The sequence below is a fragment of the Cydia splendana genome, chromosome 2 (genome assembly GCF_910591565.1).
Source record: "Cydia splendana chromosome 2, ilCydSple1.2, whole genome shotgun sequence".
Classification (NCBI taxonomy): Eukaryota; Metazoa; Arthropoda; class Insecta; order Lepidoptera; family Tortricidae; genus Cydia; species Cydia splendana.
In genome coordinates, this window is record NC_085961.1 from 29664773 (window position 1) to 29692120 (window position 27348).

Below are 27348 nucleotides of genomic sequence, written 5' to 3' on the forward strand. Positions count from 1 at the left end.
TGCAAAAGTACATATTTTTGACGTCGACTGTACATAGTGGTCAAGAACAATATAACAAACGGGAAAGAACTACGAAGAACGAGTGATAATTCCACAAAAAAAAAAAACACGAGTGTGTCAAGCATGCGTGCGCCGTTCGATGATGGGCGGATGATGCTCCTAGCAATGCTGAGCCGAACGGAGCCGAGAATGCCCGAAAGAATCAGTGTCGTCCCACTGGTACAGGATTGCTCATGTGTGGTGACATCGATTGTCTTATGTGCTCAGTTCGCTCGCAACCATTGGCAAGGCGTTGGAGGGAGAAGTAGCGCCGATTGTCACAAACACACGTACTCTTATGGAATGTAGCACATTAAAGCTAGCGGCAGCCGTTTGAATTAGTTAATAAGATTTAGCGTAGAAATTCAACAAAATGAGGGCAGCACCAGTCGTGCACCTATAGCACAGTATAATAAATAGTACTAACGTACAGTATGGACACTCCCTGCCTCCCGTTGAAAGTGCCGCCCACCCGCTCTCGGTTACCTCTCAGTTACCGGCTGGCAAGGACGCGACGACGCGGTGCGCAGAGCGGAGGCCACGTAAAATATTAAACAAATATTTACAAATCCTTTTGTAATGGGCGTGTGTTGTGCTGTGTACGGTTGTTTAAGCTCTATAAACGACAAAACTAAAAGAAAGTTCCACAGATTCCCATTGTATGAATCAAGGCAAGTACATTACATACCCAGTTATTTTTAAAGTGTTTTATGTTGTAGTAGAATAGCAACTTACAATAGGTACTTATGTTTAGTATTTCTTTTACCCTATCTGTTTTAGACCTAAACCTATCAGATCACACTGAAAACAACACAATATCTATATGAACAAAAAAATCATGTTTTCAACTTACGTAGGTAATAGTTTGGTGGCCTGAATTTCCTTACAAAAATTTTGTTACTTCGTTTATTCTGATTCAAAATAGGAAACTATTGTATAAATCGAGCTTAGATACCCACCTTACAGCATAATATGATTCTTATTTCTTCCTAATTCGCGCAATGCGTTTTGGGTCATTGAGGTCATCGAACTTGTCAACAAAATGGCGGGAACCCTAGCACGTCTTATCTCACTCACACAAGCATGGTACGCGTTCACCTACACGAGCTTAGACTGTGTGCGTAGGGACGAGTTTGTTTCATACATTTGATCGCCAGTGTCCGGGGTGTGCCTATAGTCTGTATCTTTAGGTATTTAAATAATTGTAAATTGTCGGGTAGTTTTAACATTTATTGGTTTCGTATTTGTATTTGGTTGGTTACAACCAAATACAAAACCGCCTGGATCAGTCACTGAACGACTTGACTTTAACCTACATTAATTACTTGATCATGTAATATTTTCATCTACCCTCAATTGGCTTAAGGAGCCATTTGAAGGTAGATTTTGTTTACTTTTATTTAAATACCTAAAAATACAGAGTATACCGAATAGTCGAGTTAGACGCACTTCGCTGACTCTTTAAGCAAACAAGGTTTGTAAGCACGTGTATGTTTTATTTGGTACTGTCGTCGGTGTCAGAGTCAGGAGGCGCGCTGGGAGCGCCGGAGTCCTGGAGGCTGCGGAAGTGGCCGAGCACGTTGAAGTGTGTGAGCAGCGTCACTGGCGTGCCGTCCGAGTGCAGGTAGCGGTGGATCTGAACAACATTTATGTTTTATTTGGTGCTCTCGTCGGTGTCAGAGTCAGGAGGCGCGCTGGGAGCGCCGGAGTCCTGGAGGCTGCGGAAGTGGCCGAGCACGTTGAAGTGTGTGAGCAGCGTCACTGGCGTGCCGTCCGAGTGCAGGTAGCGGTGGATCTGAACAACATTTATGTTTTATTTGGTGCTCTCGTCGGTGTCAGAGTCAGGAGGCGCGCTGGGAGCGCCGGAGTCCTGGAGGCTGCGGAAGTGGCCGAGCACGTTGAAGTGTGTGAGCAGCGTCACTGGCGTGCCGTCCGAGTGCAGGTAGCGGTGGATCTGAACAACATTTATGTTTTATTTGGTGCTCTCGTCGGTGTCAGAGTCAGGAGGCGCGCTGGGAGCGCCGGAGTCCTGGAGGCTGCGGAAGTGGCCGAGCACGTTGAAGTGTGTGAGCAGCGTCACTGGCGTGCCGTCCGAGTGCAGGTAGCGGTGGATCTGAACAACATTTATGTTTTATTTGGTGCTCTCGTCGGTGTCAGAGTCAGGAGGCGCGCTGGGAGCGCCGGAGTCCTGGAGGCTGCGGAAGTGGCTGAGCACGTTGAAGTGTGTGAGCAGCGTTACTGGCGTGCCGTCCGAGTGCAGGTAGCGGTGGACCTGAACAAAATAAGTCCGTTTTTTAGGGTTCCGTACCCAAAGGGTAAAAAACGGGACCCTATTACCACCCTAATCCACTGTCCACTGTGGTGTACTGTCTGTCTGTATGTCTGTCACCAGGCTGACACTTGACACTTGAAATTTTCCCTGATGATGTATTTTTGTTGCCACTATAATATAACAAATACTAATAAAGTACGGAACCCTCGGTGGGCGAGTCCGACTCGCACTTGTCCGGGTTTATTTTATACTACATCAGTCACTAAGTAAGCACGTTCCCGACAAAGTAGATCTGTATGTAGAATGCTTCCTATGATAGCGTGCGATGAGAGACTTTTAGGCACGACTACACACGTCTTTAAGAGGAAAGGGGTCATTTTCCTATCTGGATTTTGACATTATAGAAAATATTTTACATAATTGGATGTAAGTATATTAAATTGTGACGTTCCACGGAAAAAGGTACCTTATGAGGGTTTCTAGTTTCGGAGATATGAAATGTTTTGTAAAGAGGTGAAAAAATGCTCAATTTTTTTTTATTGTGTGATCTGAAACCTTAATGCGTAACGTTTGTTTACCTGTTTTTATTTTTGTTATAAGTTACTTATAAGCCTAGTAATGTCGTCTCAGAGTTTAGTAGAAAAGGTACCTTATGGAAAAAAGATTGAAAATTCCCAAAAAAACTAGTCAATACGGGAAAAGAAGTTTGGTAGAGAACTGTATTAGCATTCTGCAAAACTAATTTGATAATTTCAGTTCTGGTCGGGGGGCCTCGCAAATATTATAACCGTACATCGACCGACATCACAAATCCAAGTAGCCTGCTATTATACCAAAGTTACTCTCGTCAAGTGTTTCTTAACTAGAATAATCTTCATTTGGTTTGGTCGCATGCAGTAAATCAGCCATTGGTTTGCTGAAAAATGCCAATACCCGACGCATTACCTTATGGAATATCTAAGGTCATTGAACCTCAATGCCGCTTATCTTCAATAGCAACCGAAATATATTATTGATAAGAAATAGACGATTTATACCATCTTAACCCCAAAATATTATTAGTTTATCCTAACTGTTCCATCATCATCATGCCTCATCATGTAACTTAATCACAAGGTACCTTTTCATTACATACAAATTATTGGTCTTTTTAAAGATTATTATGACGAAGAACTAATTAAATTTGGGGCAGTTTAATGTAAATTAATATTTTCTATTCATAAAAGATAAACTGTAAGGAGAGAAGGAAATAAAGAGGACAGAATATAAAGAATGTAAGAAGAAAGCAAAGCGTGCAGTTGCTATAGCCAGAACAGCAGCACAGGACCATTTGTACGAGTCTTTAGATAGTCCTAAAGGCGAAAAGCAGCTGTACCGCCTAGCCAAAGCGAGAGAAAGAAGTTCCCGGGATATGTCTCATATAAAATGTGTGAAAGATGATGCAGGTAAGGTGATTACGAAAGACGAAGCGATAAAAGAACGTTGGAAAGTCTACTTCGAAAGGTTGATGAATGAGGAAAATGAATGGAACAGGGTACTACAGCACAGGATGATAAATATGGGTGCAGTGAAAGAAATATGTATGGACGAAGTAAGAACGGCTGTGAGAAGTATGAAAAATGGGAAATCTGTAGGACCAGATGATATACCAGGAGAGGTATGGAAGTTACTGCGTGAGGATGGATGTAAGTGGCTGACTTTGTTCTTCAATAAGTTGTTGCATGAAGAAACCATTCCCGACGAATGGTGCGACAGTTTGCTGGTGCCCATTTTTAAAAACAAAGGGGATGTACAGGAATGCAACAACTATAGAGGAATAAAACTCATGTCACATAGCATGAAAGTATGGGAAAAAGTGATAGAGAGACGCCTGAGAGATGAGAGTGATATAACACAAAACCAGTTCGGGTTTATGCCGGGGAGAGGTACAACAGACGCCATTTTTGCACTTCGCCATCTGTGCGAAAAATACAGACATGCCAAAAAGAACCTGCATATGGTGTTTGTTGACCTCGAAAAAGCATACGACCGAGTACCCCGAGAGGTTTTGTGGTGGGCTCTGAAAGAGAAATGCGTGCCTGGGAAGTATGTAGAGCTAATCCGGTCAATGTACAACCGATGTTGTACACGCGTCCGGTCAGCTGCTGGCACCACCGACAAGTTCAGTGTCACGGTAGGCTTGCACCAGGGATCGGCTTTAAGCCCTTACCTCTTCCTGCTTGTTATGGACGCTCTGTCGTCGGACATACAGGAGGAGGCACCCTGGTGTATGCTGTTTGCCGATGACATTGTGCTTGTTGGTGAAAACGAACTCGAGGTGCAGAGCGGACTTGAGAAATGGCGGCAAAAATTGGAGAATGTTGGCCTGAAGATCAGCAGATCTAAAACAGAACACATGTTCTGTGATTTTGGCGGTCTCTCCAGTTTTGCTGCCATAGAACTCGACGGCGTTACATTGCCGGTCTGCTCCGACTTTAAGTACCTCGGTTCGCTCGTACAGTGCGATGGCGATATTGACCGTGACGTTAAAAACCGGATTAGCACAGGATGGATGAAATGGCGACAGGTCACGGGAACCATTTGCGACGCCCGAATGCCTCTTCGGTTGAAGGGTAAAATTTATAAATCAGTCATAAGACCTGTCGTCATGTATGGATCAGAGTGTTGGGCCCTAAAGGTGACGGATGAAAAGAGATTGCATGTAGCGGAGATGCGAATGTTAAGATGGATGTGTGGCGTGACGAGAATGGATAGGATAAGGAATGAGTATATAAGAGGAAGCCTGAAAGTTGCACCCATAACAGAAAAAGTAAGGGCAAATCGCCTAGCATGGTACGGGCATGTGATGCGGAGGGATGAAAGTCATGTGACGAGAAAGGTATTACGAATGAATGTGGAGGGAAGTACGAGGAAAGGAAAACCGAGGAAAAGGTGGATGGACTGTGTGAGAGATGATATGAAACGAACGCAAGTGAATGATGAAATGACGGGCGACAGAGAGGTGTGGAAGAGAAAGACATGCTGCGCCGACCCCAAGTGAATGGGACAAGGGCAAGAGAATGATGATGAAAAGATAAACTGTAATATGATTGATATTTTGTAGTGATGTATTATTAGATTTATTTCCATAAGGTACCTTTTCGTAAATGTATGGAGCAAATACTGTTATTGTTATGTAAGTTTAAAGTGGCATAAGGGGTTAAATATAGTATTTAGTTGGGGTTTTAGGATTTATTTCATTTGAATGACAGAATTTCTTTCATATGTGCTCAGAAAAATTGATTGTGTGTCACATTAAAAGTAAAAATATTCAATTTTGTGATTTTATATGAAAAAGTCAGAAAATACATTTTCACCTCTAAATCGGTATTGTTTTTTGCTTAAACTGTCTGTCAGTGTCGTTTTCTAATAGATAAAATTTAAATCTTGAGAGCTCATTGCAATCAATCGTGAAAATGAAATAAAACTTTATTTTCAAGAGATTGGCTAGTATACACATAAATCAGTCGACATCAAAAGTTTCTATTTGCATTACAGAACAAGTCGCAATATTTTTTTAATCTCACATATATAAGGTATTATTATTTGTAGTCAACTATGTAACTTACTTCAGGAACATAGTTTTTTAGGCGGCTAAACTTAAAACTTCTCTATCGTAAAGTTGCTAATTTCACAACATTATTTTCAAAAAATCATATCTCTGTAACTACGCAACCTAGAAGGTTGATCTTTTGTGTTATCGATAGCTTATTTATTGTAGATTACTGGGGTATGCATAACTCCATACCCGCCATAAGGTACCTTTGACCGTGGGACGTCACAATTAATCATAGCTATAACGTAGGGACGTTTGATTTTTTAGATTGTATGATTATTGTAAAAATTTGGAGCGAAAATTAGATTTCATACTTTTTAAATGCTAGGAGCACTTTTATAATACATATTGTATGAAAAGGCGATTTCGCGCGGGTCCACTTCTCCACTTTCGTCTTAAGCGTTCTTAGCGTCCAATGTCGAATCGTGCCCATTACATGTACCTACGTATATAATCAATACTCATTTTGTAATTGTTTTTGTATTTCATATCCATATTGTAAAAAATCTTAGCCTATGGCAGTAAATGAATAAAGAGTATAATAGTTACATTGGCGCCTAACTTCCTGAGCATGGCGGTGAAGGCTCGCTCCTCCTTGTCGATCCACGGCCGCGCCTCGTCGCACACCTGGCACGGGCTCACGTGCACGTAGCCCTCCACGTCTGTACATATCAACTGTAGTACTCTAACTCACATTGGCCCCTTCGGCCGCGTACGATACCGGAGATTCGTAACCAATTGCGACAGAAGAAAGAATCTACTTTTTACGATACTAGTTACAACTCAAGGCTTTTTTTTACTCAAACGAAACCACGTAATTCTTTCGTAACTGGTTTCGAGCGACAATTTTTATGTTTTTTCCGAAACTAGTTTCGAACGAGGGTACGCGGGATAGTAATATGTATAATTGTATATTCTATGTCTCTTAATATCTATGGCGTATTGTGCATTTAACTTGGTTGTTTTTTTTAATAAATAAAATGCCGTTAAACCCGGTAAATGTTATGTATTTGTCTTTACATGTTATTAATTAACAATTCGTCACAATGTAGAGTTCTTTCATATCAATTTATGAATAAAAAAGAAAAGATGAGGCTATACAGTTAATTTTTAGTAACGCTTGTCTCATAAGACGAACTATGTCTTGAGTATGCACTCTATTAAAATCTTCTACAACGTCTGAAGCTTCGATCAACTCCTCCCAGGCACCTGTTTCTAAATGCTCCCGGCACACACGTGTACGCTGAGGAATATAGAAATCGAAATCACATAAAAGTTTTATTCTTATCATGTTTGGTATTTCCTGCAGCGTCAGAATGTTGCATCTTTTAAAAATACATTTTTCAATGTTTTCCGCAGCTCTGATAATTGTCAACGGCTCACCGACTGGGTTCATTTCGAAATTCATAGTATCCAGTTCTCTCTACTTTTATTATCACGATAATTCAGACTTCCTTTTACGAAAATCTAACACGAAAAGATTCCTGCCGTAATCTATAATTGTTCTAATAAAAGAAGGACGTCATTGTTGACATATACAATACCATAGATATAATTTATATATGTCACAGTATAGAGATTAGAGATTTAAACTTTTTTTTACAAGTGAAAAGTCCAGTGAATCAGTGATAATTAAAAAAATATTTACTATTTTAATATCTTTATTTAGTTTATGAATTTATATCATAACGTATGTGTATGTAATCACAGTAAGAAGAAAAATTACAAATTACTTAAACACACGGTCAAACAGCAAAGCTTTGCCGTTGGTAAAGAAAACATCTACGCTGAACTGGCTTAACTAAAAACAGAACAAAAGCAAAAAAAATTAAAATCGAAAAGGAGCTATCAATTCTATACAATGACCCACCGATATTTCGTTTCGGTTTAGTTGTGCAATTGATTGCTTAATTTCAGCCTCGATCTCTTGGTACTCCTTTGACATTTTCGTTTGTTTCTTAAATATGTTGAATAATTTGGTTTCTTTGGATAATATCTCGAGCAGTTGTGCTAGCGTCGGATTCTTTCGCCCAACAAATCTATTTAAACGGCTGTGCCAACCTTCGATATTATTTGTTGTTCTTATTTTTTCCTCAGAACAGTTACAGACTCTAACAAAATCAGTTCTTTTCATCCATTGCTTTTGGAAATATTCATTAAATTTCTTTATGTCATCCCCATGTGGACTTTTACACATCACATAAGCTTTACCTGTTTGAATGTACTCTTTTGGCAATCGAGCAAGGCTAGCACATCTTGCTACGTGCCTTCTTTTGACCCTTGTAGTAATCTTCAAGAATTTGGCTTTTCGGAACAAACACCTGTTAAGGTGATAGAAACATCCCTTGACGACCACCGAAGGAAAGACTTTTCGAATTGCTTTCATTGGGGCTAATTCAAAGTCAACGGTAATTTTTTCTGGTTGCCAGTCTTCGAATTGAGATTGTATTAATCTAAATACAATGGTGTAAGTTTCAAATTTTTTATCAGGAAGTAAGCAATAAATCAATGGTATTATATTTGACGTATGCTCGTCAACTCCGTGAATGGTGTATAATTGTTTGAAGCCTTTAGGGCTCGAACTAAACGTACCATCGCCCAAAATATGCATATATCTTCCTTCTTTGATTAATGGTACAATTTTTTTACTGCAAAACAGCAAAATTTTTCTATCGTCATCCTCATATTCGGCCAGCAGGAATGTTTTGAATTTTTCAGGTATTGTGACTTCTTTACATGATTTAAATCGTAATTTAGGTGCTCCAAGAACCCTTTTCCTTTCATTATAAAGCCCAGTCTTAACGTTCTGAAAACCGGGGATCGATTGTAAAAGGTCAAGTCCTTCATCCTCCAAATTAAATACCATGTCTTCGTATTGTTTTTGAATACTCTCGAAATTATGAGAACAGTTCCTCTTCAAAGTATCCAGTTCTTTAAGAATCCTATTGGCAGAAAAATCTTCTTTACAGGTGTCGATATGAATTTTAGTTTTCACCACTTCATTCCTGTCATTGAGAGAGACACTGCCTTTACAACCCAGGCTACTATTATTAAAACAAAGCCAAAAAGTGCCACCGTTTGCGTAGAATTTCTTTCTATGATATCTACGACCATTATTCAATAATGATCTCCCACCCCTCTTTGTGGAAATGAAGTCTAATTCCATATTAATTCTGTTTGTTCCGTCCTCTTATTTATCTTCACTTTACTTTAACTGTAATCAGCTTTTTTTAAGGTTTTGTAGATGAAATATCAGAATTAAACTAAATGCTCATTCAACACAGGCAATTGACATCGATAAAGAAATAAACAAGACATTGACAGTATAACCGGCCAACAATCTAGAGAGGGTTTAATGCTATCAATATTTAAAGAGGTTCTGATATCATTTTGAAAGTTTATTTTAGTTCCGTATTAAGAATGTAAAGTACGCTTACGTAATTCATTATTTCAATAGAAATTCCTACTTCGATACTAGTAACGTGTAAGGAAAAAAACTTATTGCTTAGTAACTAGTATCGTAAAAAGTAGATTCTTTCTTCTGTCGCAATTGGTTACGAATCTCCGGTATCGTACGCGGCCGAAGGGACATTGGCGCCCAGCTTCCTGAGCATGGCGGTGAAGGCTCGCTCCTCCTTGCCGATCCACGGCCGCGCCTCGTCGCACACCTGGTACGGACTCACGTGCACGTAGCCCTCCACGTCTGTACATATCAACTATAGTACTCTAACTCACATTGGCGCCCAGCTTCCTGAGCATGGCGGTGAAGGCTCGCTCCTCCTTGCCGATCCACGGCCGCGCCTCGTCGCACACCTGGTACGGACTCACGTGCACGTAGCCCTCCACGTCTGTACATATCAACTATAGTACTCTAACTCACATTGGCGCCCAGCTTCCTGAGCATGGCGGTGAAGGCTCGCTCCTCCTTGCCGATCCACGGCCGCGCCTCGTCGCACACCTGGTACGGACTCACGTGCACGTAGCCCTCCACGTTTGTACATATCAAGTATATCAACTATAGTACTCTAACTCACATTGGCGCCCAGCTTCCTGAGCATGGCGGTGAAGGCTCGCTCCTCCTTGCCGATCCACGGCCGCGCCTCGTCGCACACCTGGTACGGACTCACGTGCACGTAGATCTCCACGTCTGTACATATCAACTATAGTACTCTAACTCACATTGGCGCCCAGCTTCCTGAGCATGGCGGTGAAGGCTCGCTCCTCCTTGCCGATCCACGGCCGCGCCTCGTCGCACACCTGGTACGGACTCACGTGCACGTAGATCTCCACGTCTGTACATATCAACTGTAGTACTCTAACTCACATTGGCGCCCAGCTTCCTGAGCATGGCGGTGAAGGCTCGCTCCTCCTTGCCGATCCACGGCCGCGCCTCGTCGCACACCTGGTACGGACTCACGTGCACGTAGATCTCCACGTCTGTACATATCAATTGTAGTACTCTAACTCACATTGGCGCCCAGCTTCCTGAGCATGGCGGTGAAGGCTCGCTCCTCCTTGCCGATCCACGGCCGCGCCTCGTCGCACACCTGGTACGGACTCACGTGCACGTAGATCTCCACGTCTGTACATATCAACTGTAGTACTCTAACTCACATTGGCGCCCAGCTTCCTGAGCATGGCGGTGAAGGCTCGCTCCTCCTTGCCGATCCACGGCCGCGCCTCGTCGCACACCTGGTACGGACTCACGTGCACGTAGATCTCCACGTCTGTACATATCAAGTATAGTTTGATTTCACTTTAGAATATTTCTTTTTCCTATATTTATTATTACGCATAAAAATTATACCCTAAAAGGTCTCCACTCCATTTAATCTTTTTTTCAGACAAATCAATATTTGTATTTTTTGCAGGTGTTTGTTTGTCGTCGACTAGCTAGAGCAGCTGCCGGCAACCTTTTAGCAGCCAAGGGCCACATAGTATGTAGTTAACGAAGTTGATGCGGGCCGCACTTTGTTAACCGGTTCGTTTGTGTCTTCCATTTCCGAAAACTTTTGGCTGTGGCGGCGAACAATTATTTCATGACACGACCGGCGTGCCTTACTCCATAGAATAAGATGGCACGCCTGTCGTGTCATACGCCACACGTTAAAAACATTCATGACACGCCTGTCGTGCCATCCGCACCGAAACGGTTAATATTTATGACTTTATCAGACATTGTCGTTTGTCAATATTAGAATAGAATAGAAAACTTTATTGCATATCACATTACAGACATGGATGGAATGGAACATAAATAAAGGTATACATGTGACACCCTGCAAGGGCACGGCAATATAAGAGGGCTACAAGTTGATTTGATTACAATTATTATACATATTTCATTAATAATTAATAATATTTATTTAATTAATAATATCATTTCATTAATAATTATTAATAATATTACCAAATATTACATAGAAAATAGCCAGATAGACTCGCGGGCCGCCTGTTGCGGGTAGAGATGGGTAACTACCCGGGTAAATACCCGAGAGCGGGTATTTACCCGGTAAATACCCGATATTTACCTACCCGCGGGTAAATACGCGGGTATTTTCGTTTTTCTTCTAAATTTGATGTGTTTAATGGTATGTGAGTATAAATAAGATTAATTTAAGTATTTTTTTACAATGTTACATAAAATGTATGTTCAAACTAATTACGAAAAGGTTGCTATGAGGTGAAGTTCGATTTTAACATATCAGTCCAATTATGAAAATCGTGTAAAATCATTCCCTGGCTTCCGGAAATGTTTTAAAATGCTTTTAATATACATTAGAAAGATGAAAATAAAGAATACTTATGAATGATAATAAAAAAAAATTGTGCAGTATCCCAACTTGTGAAGCTTATAAGTCAAACACAGTTAGTTTTAGGACAAAAATGTATATAACCTTTTTTGTAGAAAATTATGTCTACTTTAGTTTGTACATACAACACTTTTCGATATTAATGACAGATTCCAAGAAATATGAAAAAGTTCACTTATTCCCCCCTCCCCCCAACCGCACCCCCCGCCGACCGAAGTTGGAATGTGTATTATCAACGTATAAGTACGATAATTTACTCAAGTCTAATAAAAATACTCTTATGACGGCCTTTTTTAATATTTATTAAAATTGTACTAAAAATTCCTTAGTTACAACTGCAACTGCAACTAAACCATTTCTTTTTAAATGACACACAATAATTACAGCCATTAACTCGGTTTATATCTCCACTTTAACACAAATCGACATGTGCAACAAGAAATGAATCTACCCGTCCATTTGGGTAGATACGGGTAAATACCGGGTAAATGGGTATTTACCGGGTATTTACCTGGGTGGGTAAATTGGGTAAATACCCGCGACCCATCTCTAGTTGCGGGGATAAAAAAATGTATTAACTAGTACTTTGAAATCGAGGGACTACTAACGCCATCTAGAGGGGAATAGAACTGTTATTGCAACATGACATTTGGCTGTGTAGTGTACACACATATAGAATACTGACCGAGCCTGACGAGCGTCTCCAGCAGGCAGCGCGAGCCGAGCCACGTGTTGCGGCCGCCCGCGTGCCCGCCGTCCAGCCAGTACATCGCTGAGATGCTAGAGATGAACCTGCACCACGCATACAATTATATCAAATCACATAATTACCAAAAGACGGGCAATAAGAATGGGGCTGCTCACGAATTCGGGCCAATCGTGCAGTTTAACGCCACATCGTGATTAGTTGATGAGTTCGCATCACGCGCGCGATTGGTAGCAACTAGTTGCGTTAGACTGCACGATTGGCTCGAATTCGTGAGTGACACCACTGAACTAGCTAATTAAATTCTCTTACTTTTCTACTCGCACCATTTTTATTACATCTCTGTTTAGCCCTATGGTTGACAGGTAGAGAATGCCTTTAGGCATTAAGTCCGCCATTTGTACATTTTATTTGTATTTTGTTCAATAAAGTTTAAATAAATAAACTAGCACCATTCTTAGTGCCCGTAAGGCCTGTCTTTAGATATACTTATGTCTATGATAAGTACCTACTTTTTAGGGTAAAAACGGGACCCTATTACTAAGACTCCGCTGTCCGTCTGTCTGTCACCAGGCTGTATCTCATGAACCGTGATAGCTAGACAGTTGAAATTTTCACAGATGATGTATTTCTGTTGCCGCTATAACAACAAATACTAAAAAGTACGGAACCCACGGTGGGCGAGTCCGACTCACACTTATCCGGTTTTTTTCGTTACATCTATATGTCAGCATCAATCATCATATCAGGGGCATTCCACGAGACTGTCGCTTACATAACGCAATTCTTCTAATACTTCTGGAAATGCTGAGTGCCGATATTGGGTCAGGTAATATTTCATGACTTGGCTAACAAATTGGCAGTATATTCTCGAGATTCACGTATTTTATTGAGGTAGCTGCCATACAAGGCAAAAGCGTTATGTAAGCGACAGTCTCGTGGAATGCCCCATCAGCTTTTAATTCTGGGCGGAATAAATACGAAATCGCAACTTGTCCCGAAAAATTAATAATCGCCGTCATCATCTAATATAAACCTTGTGGCCTGCGTGTCCGCCGGCGTAAGCGTGTGTGTGTAGTGAAACTCGTACAGCAGCTGGTTGAGCACCACGCAGCCTTTACTGAAGCCCACCAGCGCCAACTTGGAGTCCTGCAGCGCTAAGCTCGGCCGCCACCACAGACGGCTCGCCGGCCTGATAACAAATAGTAATAAAATAAAAATTGGCAATAAAAAAAACTTAATTTTAATTTTGATTAAAATGAAATCAAATTTTTGGTTGGGAAGACCGTCATACATAATTCATACATAACGCAAGAACTCTCGTATTTGTATACGTACGTGGCTCAGACACAGTCCGAAAGGAAGAGCTTCGCGACTTCTGTCCACCGAACTTCTAAGTGGAGTAGGTGTGTGTACCACAGACTACACAGACACCGCATTATGAAGCGTTTACAAAGAGCACGAGGTCACCACATACAGGGTGTAATCGTTAAGTGTGGCCAGGCCATAACTCCGTAAATATAACAGATATCAGAAAACTTCCAACTGCTATCGAAAGTGCGTTACCCAATGAGTAAAATTACATTAATAACTTTTTTTTATAAAAGCCTAAATATTCCAAACATTAACTTCAAACCATCCCATACATTTAGTACGACCAGTACGACGACTCACCCCTCAAAGAACGTCGGTTTCGTAAGAGATAAAAATAAGTTCAAAAACTAAAACCCGACTACTGCAAATCGCGCTCTAAAAGTATGAAACAAGATATAATTCTTATCTGAAATTATCATATAGGAAAATTATAAGAGTTATGATTTTTTTATATATTTACAGAGATATTCAAAGGATCGCCGTGGACGTATGCCACTTTACCTTAAAGTTTATAATCGTGGCATACGTCCACTTCCACTTTTTAGAGCGCGATTTGCAGTAGTCGGGTTTTAGTTTTTGAACTTATTTTTTATTTAATTAATTTTGGGGTCAGGATTTCGTTACTTACAATAATATTTGAAGTCACTTTATATTACTTTTGCGAGGGCGTCCTCAGTACAGAAGCACGCAGAGCGCCGCATATATCGGGCTACGCCCGACAACCTTTGGCATGAAGGCGCCTTCGGCGCCTGACTTTGGAACGCGTACAGCGAGCCTCGTACGTCGGGCTACGCCAGACTCTTTTAGTATGAGGGCGCCGAAGGCGCCCGGCTTTGGAACGCGTACAGCGAGCCTCGTACGTCGAGCTACGCCCGACTCTTTTAGTATGAGGGCGCCGAAGGCGCCCGGCTTTGGAACGCGTACATCGGGCCTCGTACGTTGGGCTACGCCCGACTCTTTTAGTATGAGGACGCCGAAGGCGCCCGGCTTTGGAACGCGTACAGCGAGCCTCATACGTCGGGCTACGCCCGACTCTTTTAGTATGAGGGCGCCCGGCTTTGGAACGCGTACATCGTGCTTCGTACGTCGGGTTACGCCCGACTCTTTTAGTATGAGGGCGCCGAAGGCGCCCGGCTTAGAAACCCGTACAGCAAGCCTCGTACGTCGGGCTACGCCCGACTCTTTTAGTATGAGGGCGCCGAGGGCGCCCGGCTTTGGAACGCGTACAACGTGCTTCGTACGTCGGGTTACGCCCGACTCTTTTAGTATGAGGGCGCCGAAGGCGCCCGGCTTTGGAACGCGTACATCGTGCTTCGTACGTCGGGCTACGCCCGACTCTTTTAGTATGAGGGCGCCGAGGGCGCCCGGCTTTGGAACGCGTACATCGTGCCTCGTACGTCGGGTTACGCCCGACTCTTTTAGTATGAGGGCGCCGAAGGCGCCCGGCTTAGAAACCCGTACAGCGAGCCTCGTACGTCGGTCTACGCCCGACTCGTTTAGTATGAGAGCGCCGAAGGATGAGGATTTGGAACGCGTACATCAGGCCTCGTACGTGGGGCTACGCCCGACTCTTTTAGTATGAGGGTGCCGAAGGCGCCCGGCTTTGGACCGCGTACAGCGCGCCACGTACATCGGGCTACGCCTGACCCTTTTAGTGTCGCCTCTTGGACCGAGTCCGGTGCGTCACATAGGTACGTTTCAGTATGCTTCGCCTGACCAGCACTGCGAATTTTAACCACCTGGTACTAATATTACTAAGCAACTTTTACCATGGGACCAAACCCGATCTCGTAAAAAAATTTGCTGATCTGGACTTCTATACCTATTCACGTTATAAAATATTGCAGGTCATTAAAAAACACCATGTATATAGCGGCCAAACAAATTTCTTTTGAAAAATCCTTCTTGTATCGCCGTAGTCGCGTAACACGCGGATAGATAGAATCCAGAGCGATTGTAGATTCGTAGTTCGAATTACCTACCAGATAAATTAATGTTTTATCGGGTGCATGCAAGCAAAGCCGGGTGCAAAAGCTAACAATATGTATATATTTGAAATGTGCTAATTGAGCTCTTTCAAATGATATACAACACGTCATCATTACTTATTTTTATTTTTTTGGTTCGTGACTTTATGACCTCTAGAGGGCGCCGTGTTCATTTTTTTGTGACGTCATATAGCCTATAACCAGCGGACGATTAAGACGATTCGAATGACACGTCGTTTGTCAAATTTCAATGAGTACTTTAGAAGTTATGAGGGAACAGATGAACATACATACATACATACACACAAACATACCGGTCAAAATCATAACCCTCCTTTTGCGTTGCCGTAGTCGGGTAAAAACTGCTTGAGATTCATTATTTGCGATATTAAACTTTAATAAAATTACCGTTTATGAAATAATAAATCCTAACATTTATTTTTTAATTACACCGTAAATTTTAAGAAAAGTTCATTTAGAAACATTTAAGAGGGCCTGTCAATGTATCGCACACGAAGGGTGTCACTTCGAGCAACTACTTAACTGTTAACAAAAACCGGGCAAGTGCGAGTCGGACTCGCGCACGAAGGGTTCCGTACCATAATACAAAAAACGGCAAAAAAAAAACGGTCACCCATCCAAGTACTGACCCCGCCCGACGTTGCTTAACTTCGGTCAAAAATCACGTTTGTTGTATGGGAGCCCCACTTAAATCTTTATTTTATTCTGTTTTTAGTATTTGTTGTTATAGCGGCAACAGAAATACATCATTTGTGAAAATTTCAACTGTCTAGCTATCACGGTTCGTGAGATACAGCCTGGTGACAGACGGACGGACGGACGGACGGACGGACGGACGGACAGCGGAGTCTTAGTAATAGGGTCCCGTTTTACCCTTTGGGTACGGAACCCTAAAAATGTACTTTCTTAAAAAATAAATGTTAATTATTTTATTTAAAAAAATATTATTTCATAAACGGTAGTTTTATTATTTTATTACAGTTTACTATCGCAAATAATAAATCTCAAGCAGTTTTATTTCTTACGACACCGACATTCTTTGAAGGGTGAGTCGTCATACTAAATGTATGGGAGGGTTTGAAGTTAATGTTTGTGATATTTCTGCTTTTATTTAAAAAAAAGTTATTGATGTAATTTTACTCATTGGGTAACGCACTTTCGATATCAGTTGGAAGTTTTCTGATATCTGTTATATTTACGGAATTATGGCCTGGCCACACTTAACGATTACACCCTGTATATGTAATTAACACATATGTATGTAATTCTACTTGTAAAATGTTACGAATCCAGCAGCACAATAGAGTTGTATATTCTATGCTACTTTATACACTCCAAAAGCTTAATATTTTAAAATACTCAAGGTTTGGTCCTAATTGTAGACGCAACAGAAATAAGCCGTCGCTCTGCCATACTAAATTTGTATGGGAGAGCATATATATGTGTGGTGACCTCGATTGACTTATGTGCTCCGTCTAGTAGTTGAGGTGGTCTGTGATGTGTAAAAACGCAAGCTTTATAGGCGACGATAGAGTTTGTAGACGGTTTTCACCACATAGACCTTATTCCAAATTGATTACTGTAGTGTAAGTAATTCCCGAGATATTTAGTGATGTGACAGACAGACTGAGTCCCACCATAACTCCATGGTACGGAACCCAAAAAAGTAGCACACACAAACACAAAAATAGACAGGGTATATTTCCTATATTCCTCCATGGTCCCATTTAACCACCTAAGGATTGTGAACCTATAAGTAAGTTAATATTCTTTATTGTGCACCATACAGTTAAAAATACACCAAAATCTGTTGTAGGATGTTGTGCAATTTATTTATTTATTACTTAAGTTTAGTCATTTTTTGAATTGTTTTTAGTGAAACCGCAGACGACATCCATTGGAACTAAACCTACTCACGGCTCGAGAGTCTCTTGAGCTGGACTTGCCGCGCCGTTCGAGCTACCTTGCTTCGGCGATGTACTCTGTAACATATGTTTAGTTAGTTTAGTTTATTGATCTCTCAATACAATTTTCATAGTTAATGTAAAAGAATACAGAAGCAATTACTTATCGTATAGCGATCGTCAGGATACAAAACAAAGCAAATAATTAAATTACAATTGATATTATAGTTGAAAAGTAGTTATATACAATGGTATATAGATATATCACAAAATATTAGTAATGTCAAAATATTCAAATAGCAAATTATACAATGTCAAAGATAATAAATGATAATAGAAAAATAAAAAACGTATGTATATTAAAATATGTTAAATATTATATAGGACATTATTTCACATATTGACTAACAAGGTAACCGATTTGATTTATTTTTATACATATATATGATAGAGTTAGTCTAAAATACACACACGTATTTTTTTTAACTGCCCAAACTCAACTTATTGCGAGATATTGTCCTCCAAAGTACTGAAAAGTTTATAAACGTGTTACGAACATTGTTTATAAACAAAAAAATTGATAGTGTATACGTGGCTTTAATGTATTTAGTAGTACTAAGCAACATTTCAAACCCTGTATTGCCTGTATTCGTGTCTCATCTTACGTTCGAATCTTCAGTGTCCTCGGACGCGGCCTCCAGGCCCGCCAGCAGCTCCTGTTCGGGGATCTTCTTCACTTGATTACTCACTTCTTGCAGTAACCTGCACAAATAAATACACAAGTTTAAACTAACTATTAAACTGATTTGTATTATTAGGGTTCCGTACCCAAAGGGTAAAAACGGGACCCTATTAGTAAGACTCCGCTATCCGTCTGTCCGTCCGCATGTCTGTAACCAGGCTGTAACTCATGAACCGTGATAGCTATTTATTTTTAAACAATTAATGTTCCCACACATCCACCACAAAAAAAAAACAAATAAATACTCGTAAAATAAACGACCATCACCTCGACACACGTATCGTAATGAATTCGGAGAAAACGGCCGGAGGGGAATTTTCGAGGGAACGCGATATTAGGTTGTCGCTAAAGCGGGATTTACATTAAGACGTTAGTGTCTTGCATGTTGAAATCAGTTTCACGAATGTAGTTTCGATATATGCGAAAGTAATTTCGTGAAATAATTAGTGTCGTGAAATTCACACTATCGCAGTGACCGTGGCCCCATCAGCATCGAAGCTACATGTCTGTACAGCGCAGGCAAGTGTCGCAGAAGTTCGCGACACTAGTTTTCACATCGCATTTATACTACGAAATTAGTTGCATGACACTAATTTCATCCAAAAATCGCGCAGGACACGAAATTGTACACCATAAATATGGTAGACTACGGAAAAGGACTTGTATCACCATTAACATCTTTTATATTTGTACCTGTGGTCTGAAAATAAATAATTTATATTTCTATTTCAATTGAAAATATTAAATTACACGTGAAACTGTAGGTAAAACTAATGCCGCTTAAGAGAAGTGAGAATAGTGCGGTGCGCGAAACGACCCACTAATGTACCTTTGTAGGTGCAGCAGCGCGCTGTGCGTGGGCGTGTGCTCGGGCACGCCGGCGTTGTTGCTCGGCACGAAGTTGTCATAGCAACTGAAGCTCTTGTACTCGATCCTGAGGGAAATCATCATGCTATTAAATAACAGTTTTGAATGAATTAAATTATTTATTTATTTATTCACGGTTAGTTTCACTAGACTTGTATCGACCGGTAATCACGGTGCATATCCCGGTCGATATACGTCTAGTGATGCTATTAAATTCTATTTTTATTTGAACCTGTAGCATTGTGTCTGCTTAAATTAACAACAACGGGACTCTAATCTCGTAAGGCCCAACTTATTTAAGGACAAGTGAAATAACGACGAAATATGAAAATTATTTTTCACTTCTCATGCTCAAAAAGTGCACCTTTATGTCGTGCGTAGACGACATAAAATCGCATTTTATGCTCTAGAGCATAAAGTAAAATCATCTATTACGACCCTTATTGACTTAGCAATAAAGTCCAAATTCTGCCATACAAACTGCCAGCCCTGCAGGCGCGCCCCCGACCGGCGTGCCCCGCGCCTCCGACCGGCCCAAGAACTATTTTCTTTAGTCTTGAATAAATACGTTAAAATAATCTAAAAGTATTTGATTTTTTTGTATATTTTCCTCGCAATCGAAGTGAAAAGCAGAGTGTACAACAAGGGCATAAATATCCATTTTTACTCTCGTCTACTATTTGCCTCGGGTAAAAATGGGTCACTTTATGCCCTTGTTGTACAATCTACTATCATAGGCCTGATTTTTTTTCTAGCCTTAGAAATAGACTCCACCTGCTTTTGACTGCAGAAACTAAAAGCAATAGCTGCTTTGTCGCTGAAATTAACTGTGTACTTGTTTTTTAATGCGCTCGTGTACATAAATAATAAATATGGCCACATCGACCTTAGGCACAGAATAAATAATAGTACTAGGTACAGAAGACTCACTCTCTAACAAAACGCGTCTGTTACGATCAGGCGGCCTAGCCAAGGTCACAATCGCTTGCGCTTCGCTATCGAATCGCTTTACGTCTCTCTATCACTCTTCCATATCAGTGTGACAATGACAGTTGCGTTTCGTTCGCTACGGAGCGTTAGCGATTGGCACGTTGTCTACGGGGCTTGGACAGATGTGACCGCTAGGTGGCGACAGCGCCACGCGCGGCTTATGGCTAGCCACCAAAATTGGTGTGGAACGGTTGTACTTGTAGCTACCTGTTGCAAAGCGACGAAATCGCGGAATGAGCCACGCCTGCCTTAGGTTTGGTGGATGAGGATGCGGGCCGTGTATTCTAGGTTCCCATTATTATCTAGGGCCCCTAGGTCTCACGTTAGCTTACCTGGAGGGCCGAACGACTACAATGTGGTAGGTGGGGAAGTTTTGACTGAGGATGCGAGCCGTGTTTTCGAGGTTCCACTTGATATAGTTCCGATTGTCGCGGTGCGCCTGCATAATCTCCGGATAGTCCTGCAAAAGATTATAAAAGTCATATTATCGGTTAATAATGGGATAATATTACACCAATCTACTGAAATAAATAAATAAAAAAGCTTTATTTCTACCACACATACTTCAAACAAAATAGATATATAACAGTAAAGTAAAAGATAACTTAGAAATTAACTTAAAAGATATGTGGGCCCCTTTCGGGTAAAAGCCTCCCCCAAGGAATTCCACTCCTCTCTATTTTGGGCTGTCTCTAGCCATTTTGGACCCGCCGTTTCTACTAGCTCGTCTGACCATCTGCCACGTGGTCGGCCTTTGCCTCTTGAGCCCTGCGGCCCAGACCACTTTACTGTTCGTATGGTCCATCTGTCGTCTCTATATCTGGCAACGTGTCCTGCCCATTTCCACTTTCTCTGGAGTGAGAATGTTAAAGCGTCTGTAATTTTTGTTTTTCTTCTAATATCATCATTCCTCACTCTGTCCTTTAATTTTATGCCTAGTAGGCTTCTCTCCATTCGCCTCTGCGTAGTTTGTATTTTTTGTTTGGTTGTGTAATCGAACGTCCAAGTTTGGCAACCATAGGTGAGGCATGGTAGTATTTCCGAATCCATCACTATTTTTTTGGTAGGCAGAGGGAGTTGCGATTTAAAAATTTCTTTATTTGCCCAGTATTTCTTCCAGCTGATTGCTATTCTTCGGTCGACCTCCGTAGAGTTTCTATCTTTGCTGAAAGAGATTTGTTTTCCCAGATATACGTAGCTCTCGACGAACTCAAGAGGTATATTATTTACTAAAATTGGTACAGTGTGTGAATTCGTCATAACTTTCGTTTTTTCAAGGTTCATTTCTAGTCCAATTTTTATACTGGCTTCATTAAGGTCGTTTATCATGGTGCTTAATTGTAAAGGGCTTTCTGCAAACAGTATAATGTCACCAATCTACTTAGTCCTATAGTAATATCAGAGATGTAATATCAATCGGGCTTGTATCACTTCTACACCTTATAAAACAAAGTCCTCCGCCGCGTCTGTCTGTTCGCGTTAAACTGAAAAACTACTGAACGGATTTTCATGCGGTTTTCACCTATAATAAACTTCATATCATCGTCTAAATAAAGTGATTCTTGAGGAAGGTTTAGGTGTATTATTTGTTAACCCGTGCGAAGCCGGGGCAGGTCGCTAGTTTTTAAATTAGTTTATTTACCAAATTTGGATATGCCAATGCTCACGAATAAACATGCCAATCCACTCAAAAATCGTCATACAATAATATTGCATTGTCAAACTAACTGAGCAATAGCGAGGGTTTAGTACAATTTACGTTGAACAAACTATAGCGCGTTCTATCTCGCCGGTGGCGCCATCTATTGCAACATTGGGTAAACTGTAGATTTAAGGCAAGTTGAATGAATCACCACAATATTGACGGGTTGCTCAAACATCAAAGACCAGTGAAAGTGAAATATGAAAGGACCCCGCAGCAAACATAGGGAAAAAGTGGTTTCAGTTAAATCTCACGAAATTTTAGTATGATGTTAATTTGGCTCTCCTGATTATTTTTTTGTATGGGCACAACTCTCTCAGAAGTATACTTTCAGAAATAATCAATGTAATTGTTGTAAGTATACAAAATATGTGTTTGTTAACCATTTTTACGTAATTCTTCCTCCTGACAGTTGGTGGCTGCACCTTATAACGTCAGTAACTGTCAGTGCGTGTCATAACAATAATATATATTGATTTTAGAAAACATGTCGAGTAAATAGAAAATTATATACTTGATTATTTCTGAAAGTATACTTCTGAGAGAGTTGTGCCCATACAAAAAAACTAATCAGGAGAGCCATATTAACATCATACTAAAATTTTGTGAGATTTAACTGAAAACACTTTTTCCCTATGTTTGCTGCGGGGTCCTTTCCGGTGTAGTCGCCGTCTATTGTCAAGGCGTTAGAGTGCGCGTTGAGATAATTTGACCACCTCGGCCGCTCCGATATATCTGATGGCAACGGTACAATAAAATTTAGCGAACGTTAACGTGTCCTATACATATTCGTCATATTTGGTCGTGTTCAGGATATTTTAGATTTATCGCCAACATTCTTTTATTATTACAAGCTTTTATTTACTTTCACCTGTCCCGTTGTCTGTCTATCGGTCTGTAATCAAAAATCGTCAAAAATAGATGACGTAATTTATGAACAGCCCCTAAGTATATTAGGTAGTCAGCAGGCCGATTATGGATGGCTTTACCCACGTGACAAAATATCTGTCACTTTTTAACAGAGAGCGATTGAAAGTGACGGATATCCGTACAGGACCATTTTGCGGATACTAGAGTTAGACCAAGAATAGTCTGCAGCGATTTTGATAGCCCACGCAGTGCAAGTATTATTTTAAACATCAAACTTCTATGAAATTATGACGGATAAATAACACTTGCACTGCGTGGGCTATCAAAATCGCTGCAGACCTTTCTTGGTCTAACCTAATCTGTTATGTTATATGTTTTTAGTTTGCATTTTTTTTTACCTGTTTTTCATTTTTGCGGTTTACTTATAATACGTATTTATTACGTATAAACTAAAGACTATCCCCCTTATTCATAAAACTTTACGGCCCTGATTTGGTAAAATTATGTTTTATCCCTTTCTTACAAATACATAAATCAAAAATGACAGATAAGGACAACGATTATTAGCTAATTAAGGTTTGTAGCGCGTTTAGGAATAAGGGGGTACAGCTGTAGTAGAGATGCAACGGATAGTTGTTTGGCCGGATACCAGATACCGGATATTCGGCCTGACCATCGGCCGAATATCCGGTATCAGGCCGCCGAATATTCAGCCGGCGGAACTATACCTACGTTGCGGTTTTTCAAGTGCGCATTGTGCAGGTTTGACCTGTTTTCTAATGAACGTTCACGCGGACACATTTCTAGCTTCGAAGTGAGTGCTCAAGTAAGTCAGTGGAATATTTAACTTGTTTTAAAATAATAAACAAGTACGATTATGACCGTGACTGTTTCTTAAATCCAATTTGTTTACTCCGAAATCAAGCAATGTTACTATCCGGTATCCGGTCGGATATTGAAATAATGGCCGGATACCGGATAGTAACCGAATATCCGGTGCATCTCTAATCAGTAGCCACGGTACGGTACCTGCACGTCGCCGCCCCAGAACACGAGCGCGGGCGGCGCTGGCACGCGGCGCGCGCACGGCGTGAACACCACGTCATTACGGCGCCCCTCTAACCCCTGCAATACAACATCAACCATATTTTATAATTCATAAATGTGGCTTTCCATCACAGAAGGGTCCTTATGCTTCAATAAGGACGTTTTCTTCTGAAATTCCAACAGAAATTCTGATAGAAAGGTCCTTATAGCAGATGAAACATAAGCCCTCTCATTCTTTTCATTTCTTCATGGAAAGCCACAAATTGATTTGTTTTGACCTACTATAAATTTATTGCGTATTTATGCAGGTTTCCTCACTATATTTTCCTATATCTCCTACATTAAATAAGGTAAAAAAAAGACGGTTATCGGCCGGAATATGTTCGGATGGTATACCAAAAACACCGGTCAAAGGGCTTTAAAAATCGGTCAGGCAAGTGCAAGTACGTATCATTGTTGTTTTTACTTGTAAATTCTTAACTTTAAAATGGGGTCCAGGTTCTTTCTAGCCGGGTATATTTTTCTGAATAGATCACAGTGTTTTATTGGATCGTAAAAGAGCCCTTAAGGGCTTGTAGAATATTTTTTTGTCGAACCTTGACGCGACTGAGTCGCACCACCATTCGCTTCACCGAGCCATGTCTGCGGGGTCGCGACGCATCGCTGCGAGTCTCCGTGGGGGACGGATGCAGGAGATCTCAACCTGTACAGCAAGTAGGACATTCCTGTGATATAGGCCGTTAGGCCAACAATAAAAAAAATACTTAAGGGGCCCACTGATTACCAGATTGCCGGACGATATCAGCCTGTCAGTTGTTCAGAGCTGTCAAATTTTGTTTCTAACTGACAGGCCGATATCGTCCGGCGGACTGGTAATCAGTGGGCCCCTTTAGGTGTGGACATGTAATGTTGAATTTATTTTTTATGTAAATCAATTTTTCTCTACATTTTAAGGCTCGGTAAAATAACCAACTCAAACTGATGCTGCTTGTGCTGTTATACTAACCAGGTTTGCTTGGACAGTACCTCAAAAATCGTAGTTTAAATTATACATATGTACAAAGAAAAACCACTTTTAAGGATGCACTCAATAGTGATTTTTTAGGGTTCCGTACCCAAAGGGTACAACGGGACCCTATTACTAAGACTTCGCTGTCCGTCCGTCCGTCCGTCCGTCCGTCCGTCCGTCCGTCCGTCTGTCACCAGGCTGTATCTCACGAACCGTGATAGCTAGACAGTTGAAATTTTCACAGATGATGTATTTCTGTTGCCGCTATAACAACAAATACTAAAAACAGAATAAAATAAAGATTTAAATGGGGCTCCCATACAACAAACGTGATTTTTACCAAAGTTAAGCAACGTCGGGAGTGGTCAGTACTTGGATGGGTGACCGTTTTTTTTTTGTTTTTTTTTTTATTTTATATAGTACGGAACCCTTCGTGCGCGAGTCCGACTCGCACTTGCCCGATTTTTTATTGATTGCTGTTATAATATACTCGTAATTTTGTTAAGACCAATCAGTGATTTAAAAATAGAATTTGAGACAATACACAAAAAAAACACAATATGAAAATCAATATTATTATTTAATTATTACTAAAATAGACAAAGTGGAAAATACAAGTTTAGTTTACAAAATGTCATATGTCACAAATACATAATTCATAGCAAATTATTTAGCTAGTATACTCCAAAATTTATTTCAGAATTCAGATTGAAAGTACAAAAGTTCAGTCATTCATTCATTTTGGAACATTGGACTACAAACATTCTTGTTGTCACTTCACTTGTCTATTAGCCTTCTGGTGATAATATTTAGTATCATTCATGCACACTGTTATCTTCAAAGTGATGTCGTCTAAACAGTTTTTGAGATCCTCTCGGAGCTCCCGCACCTTGAACCTCACATCTTCACACATCAGGTTGTAGCACATGGCCACTAGGCCCATACCCAGCAGCACATAAACAAAGTTTATCACGAGTTTCACATGAGAGCCTCCGGCTGAATCAGCTATGTTAGCTCCAGGAACAAAGTCTCCAAAACCAATTTTACACAAACTTATAACACAGAAGTATGTAGAATCCAGATAGTTCCATTTCTCCCAAGCTCCAAACATTATAGTGCCTGACAGGATATAAAATGATATAACCCACAGGCAAGCAGTCGATGGAACTGTGATCTTCCTCTTAATTGGCTCTCCATCTTCAAACATTGGGTCTTCACGTCTGCTGCACTCGTGAGCCGTTATATACAACCATTTAAAGGTTTTCGCCAACACCTTACCCATGTTGCAGAAGTATAAAATATAAATTGGTATGCCGAAAAAGGCATACGCAATAGTTAGAATTTTGCCCCAAACCGTTTTTGGTACAATATTGCCATATCCAATCATAGTGAACACAGATAAACTGTACATTAGAGCGGCTGGGAATGACCAGATATCTTCAGGCGAGTGTCCACTGTAGCCTTTATGTATGGCTTGTGATATGTTATTCTGGTATACTCTTAGGATTTCATCTGCTCCAGTTTTGAAGGCAGCTTCATCAAATATGTTGTTTTTCTGTACTATTGCCCAGAGCTGTTGCGTCGTGTTGAGCCGCCACTGGCGCACGTCCTCGAGCTGCCGGTCGGGGCTGTTCTTCTCGATGTGGATGAAGCTGGCAGCTCCGAGCATCGCGTAACACACCACTAGTGCGCCAACTCCCACTTGTGTAAACATGAATGCTATGAATTTCCGTAAGCAATCCTTGATTTTCTCCCTGGCGTCGCTGCCGGTGGTGGACGATGAGTCTCTGCTGCGCATGGAGCCATGAAAACTCGAGTACGCCGTGTTCTGCCGCTCCATGATTGCGGTCTCATATAAATTACGAAACTGGAGTATTCCAGCGGCACTGACGCGAGTAGTAGTACGTGAGCGCCTGCCCTCGCACGCCCACTATTTCGGGAGATTAATTGGCAAGCTGCCAGACTAATGTTATTATAAAACAGGTTGTTTTGATTTGAGTACCTATGAAACTTCATTTGCCGTAATATAAAACGCCAACATTCGAAATAATGAAGTAAAGGGGTAATTGAGGGACGTAATCACCGATTATTGTGATCCCTATTTATTTAACTTTACTTATTAAAATAAACTGATGTACAAAGTAAAATGAGCGCACTTACCGCTACCGCTTGTAAACAGTGCTTTTCTGTCTTGATTGTATGTATTAAGACAGTGAAAAACCAAATACTCGAAAAAGAATAATAACAGCAGTTGCAGTTACGATTTAACTTTATGATAAACGAATAAAATAGGACTTTATTTTGATTTTTGTGATGAATAAATTATGTCAATTTGTTTATGCGAGCTTAAACTAAAAACCAAACGCAATCAGGAAAGTTGATGCTCTATTTTTGAAGCCTGAATTTGCG

At 40.8% G+C, this 27348-nt stretch overlaps 2 protein-coding genes across 7 annotated transcripts; both read right to left on the bottom strand.

Moving 5' to 3' along the window:
* Positions 1–1529: 1529 nt before the first annotated feature.
* On the bottom strand, positions 1530–27285 carry LOC134806115 (mitochondrial protein C2orf69 homolog). Of its 6 annotated transcripts, none has more exons than XM_063779391.1 (11): positions 27100–27285; positions 24527–24633; positions 23913–24008; positions 20644–20771; positions 19284–19388; positions 18378–18474; positions 17726–17790; positions 13462–13617; positions 12405–12511; positions 6456–6568; positions 1530–2152 (listed from the first exon to the last, which is right to left on the bottom strand). In XM_063779391.1, the coding sequence occupies exons 2-11, from the start codon at positions 24551–24553 to the stop codon at positions 2012–2014; spliced, it is 1035 nt and encodes a 344-aa protein (XP_063635461.1). In that variant the 5' UTR covers positions 24554–24633; positions 27100–27285; the 3' UTR covers positions 1530–2011. The 6 variants fall into 6 exon arrangements, with proteins under 6 accessions (XP_063635461.1, XP_063635460.1, XP_063635463.1 ...); XM_063779390.1 differs by having other exon boundaries at positions 2009–2311; XM_063779393.1 differs by lacking the exon at positions 24527–24633 and having other exon boundaries at positions 2009–2311.
* On the bottom strand, positions 25653–26980 carry LOC134806113 (TWiK family of potassium channels protein 7). Its single transcript, XM_063779389.1, has one exon. It carries the CDS (start codon positions 26777–26779, stop codon positions 25712–25714), a length of 1068 nt encoding a protein of 355 aa, XP_063635459.1. The 5' UTR covers positions 26780–26980; the 3' UTR covers positions 25653–25711.
* Positions 27286–27348: the final 63 nt, after the last annotated feature.

Bases quoted from the DNA above. Each gene is read 5' to 3' on its own strand.
- LOC134806115 (XM_063779391.1), bottom strand. From the start codon at position 24,553: ATGGTGGTGCGACTCAGTCGCGTCAAG. The intron at 20,772-23,912 runs GTACCGTACCGT...AATCTTTTGCAG, and splicing joins TCTGGGGCGGCGACGTGCAG to GACTATCCGGAGATTATGCA. The intron at 2,153-6,455 runs GTAACTATTATA...AATGTTGTTCAG, and splicing joins TCAGGAAGTTAGGCGCCAAT to ATCCACCGCTACCTGCACTC.
- LOC134806113 (XM_063779389.1), bottom strand. From the start codon at position 26,779: ATGGAGCGGCAGAACACGGCGTACTCGAGTTTTCATGGCTCCATGCGC.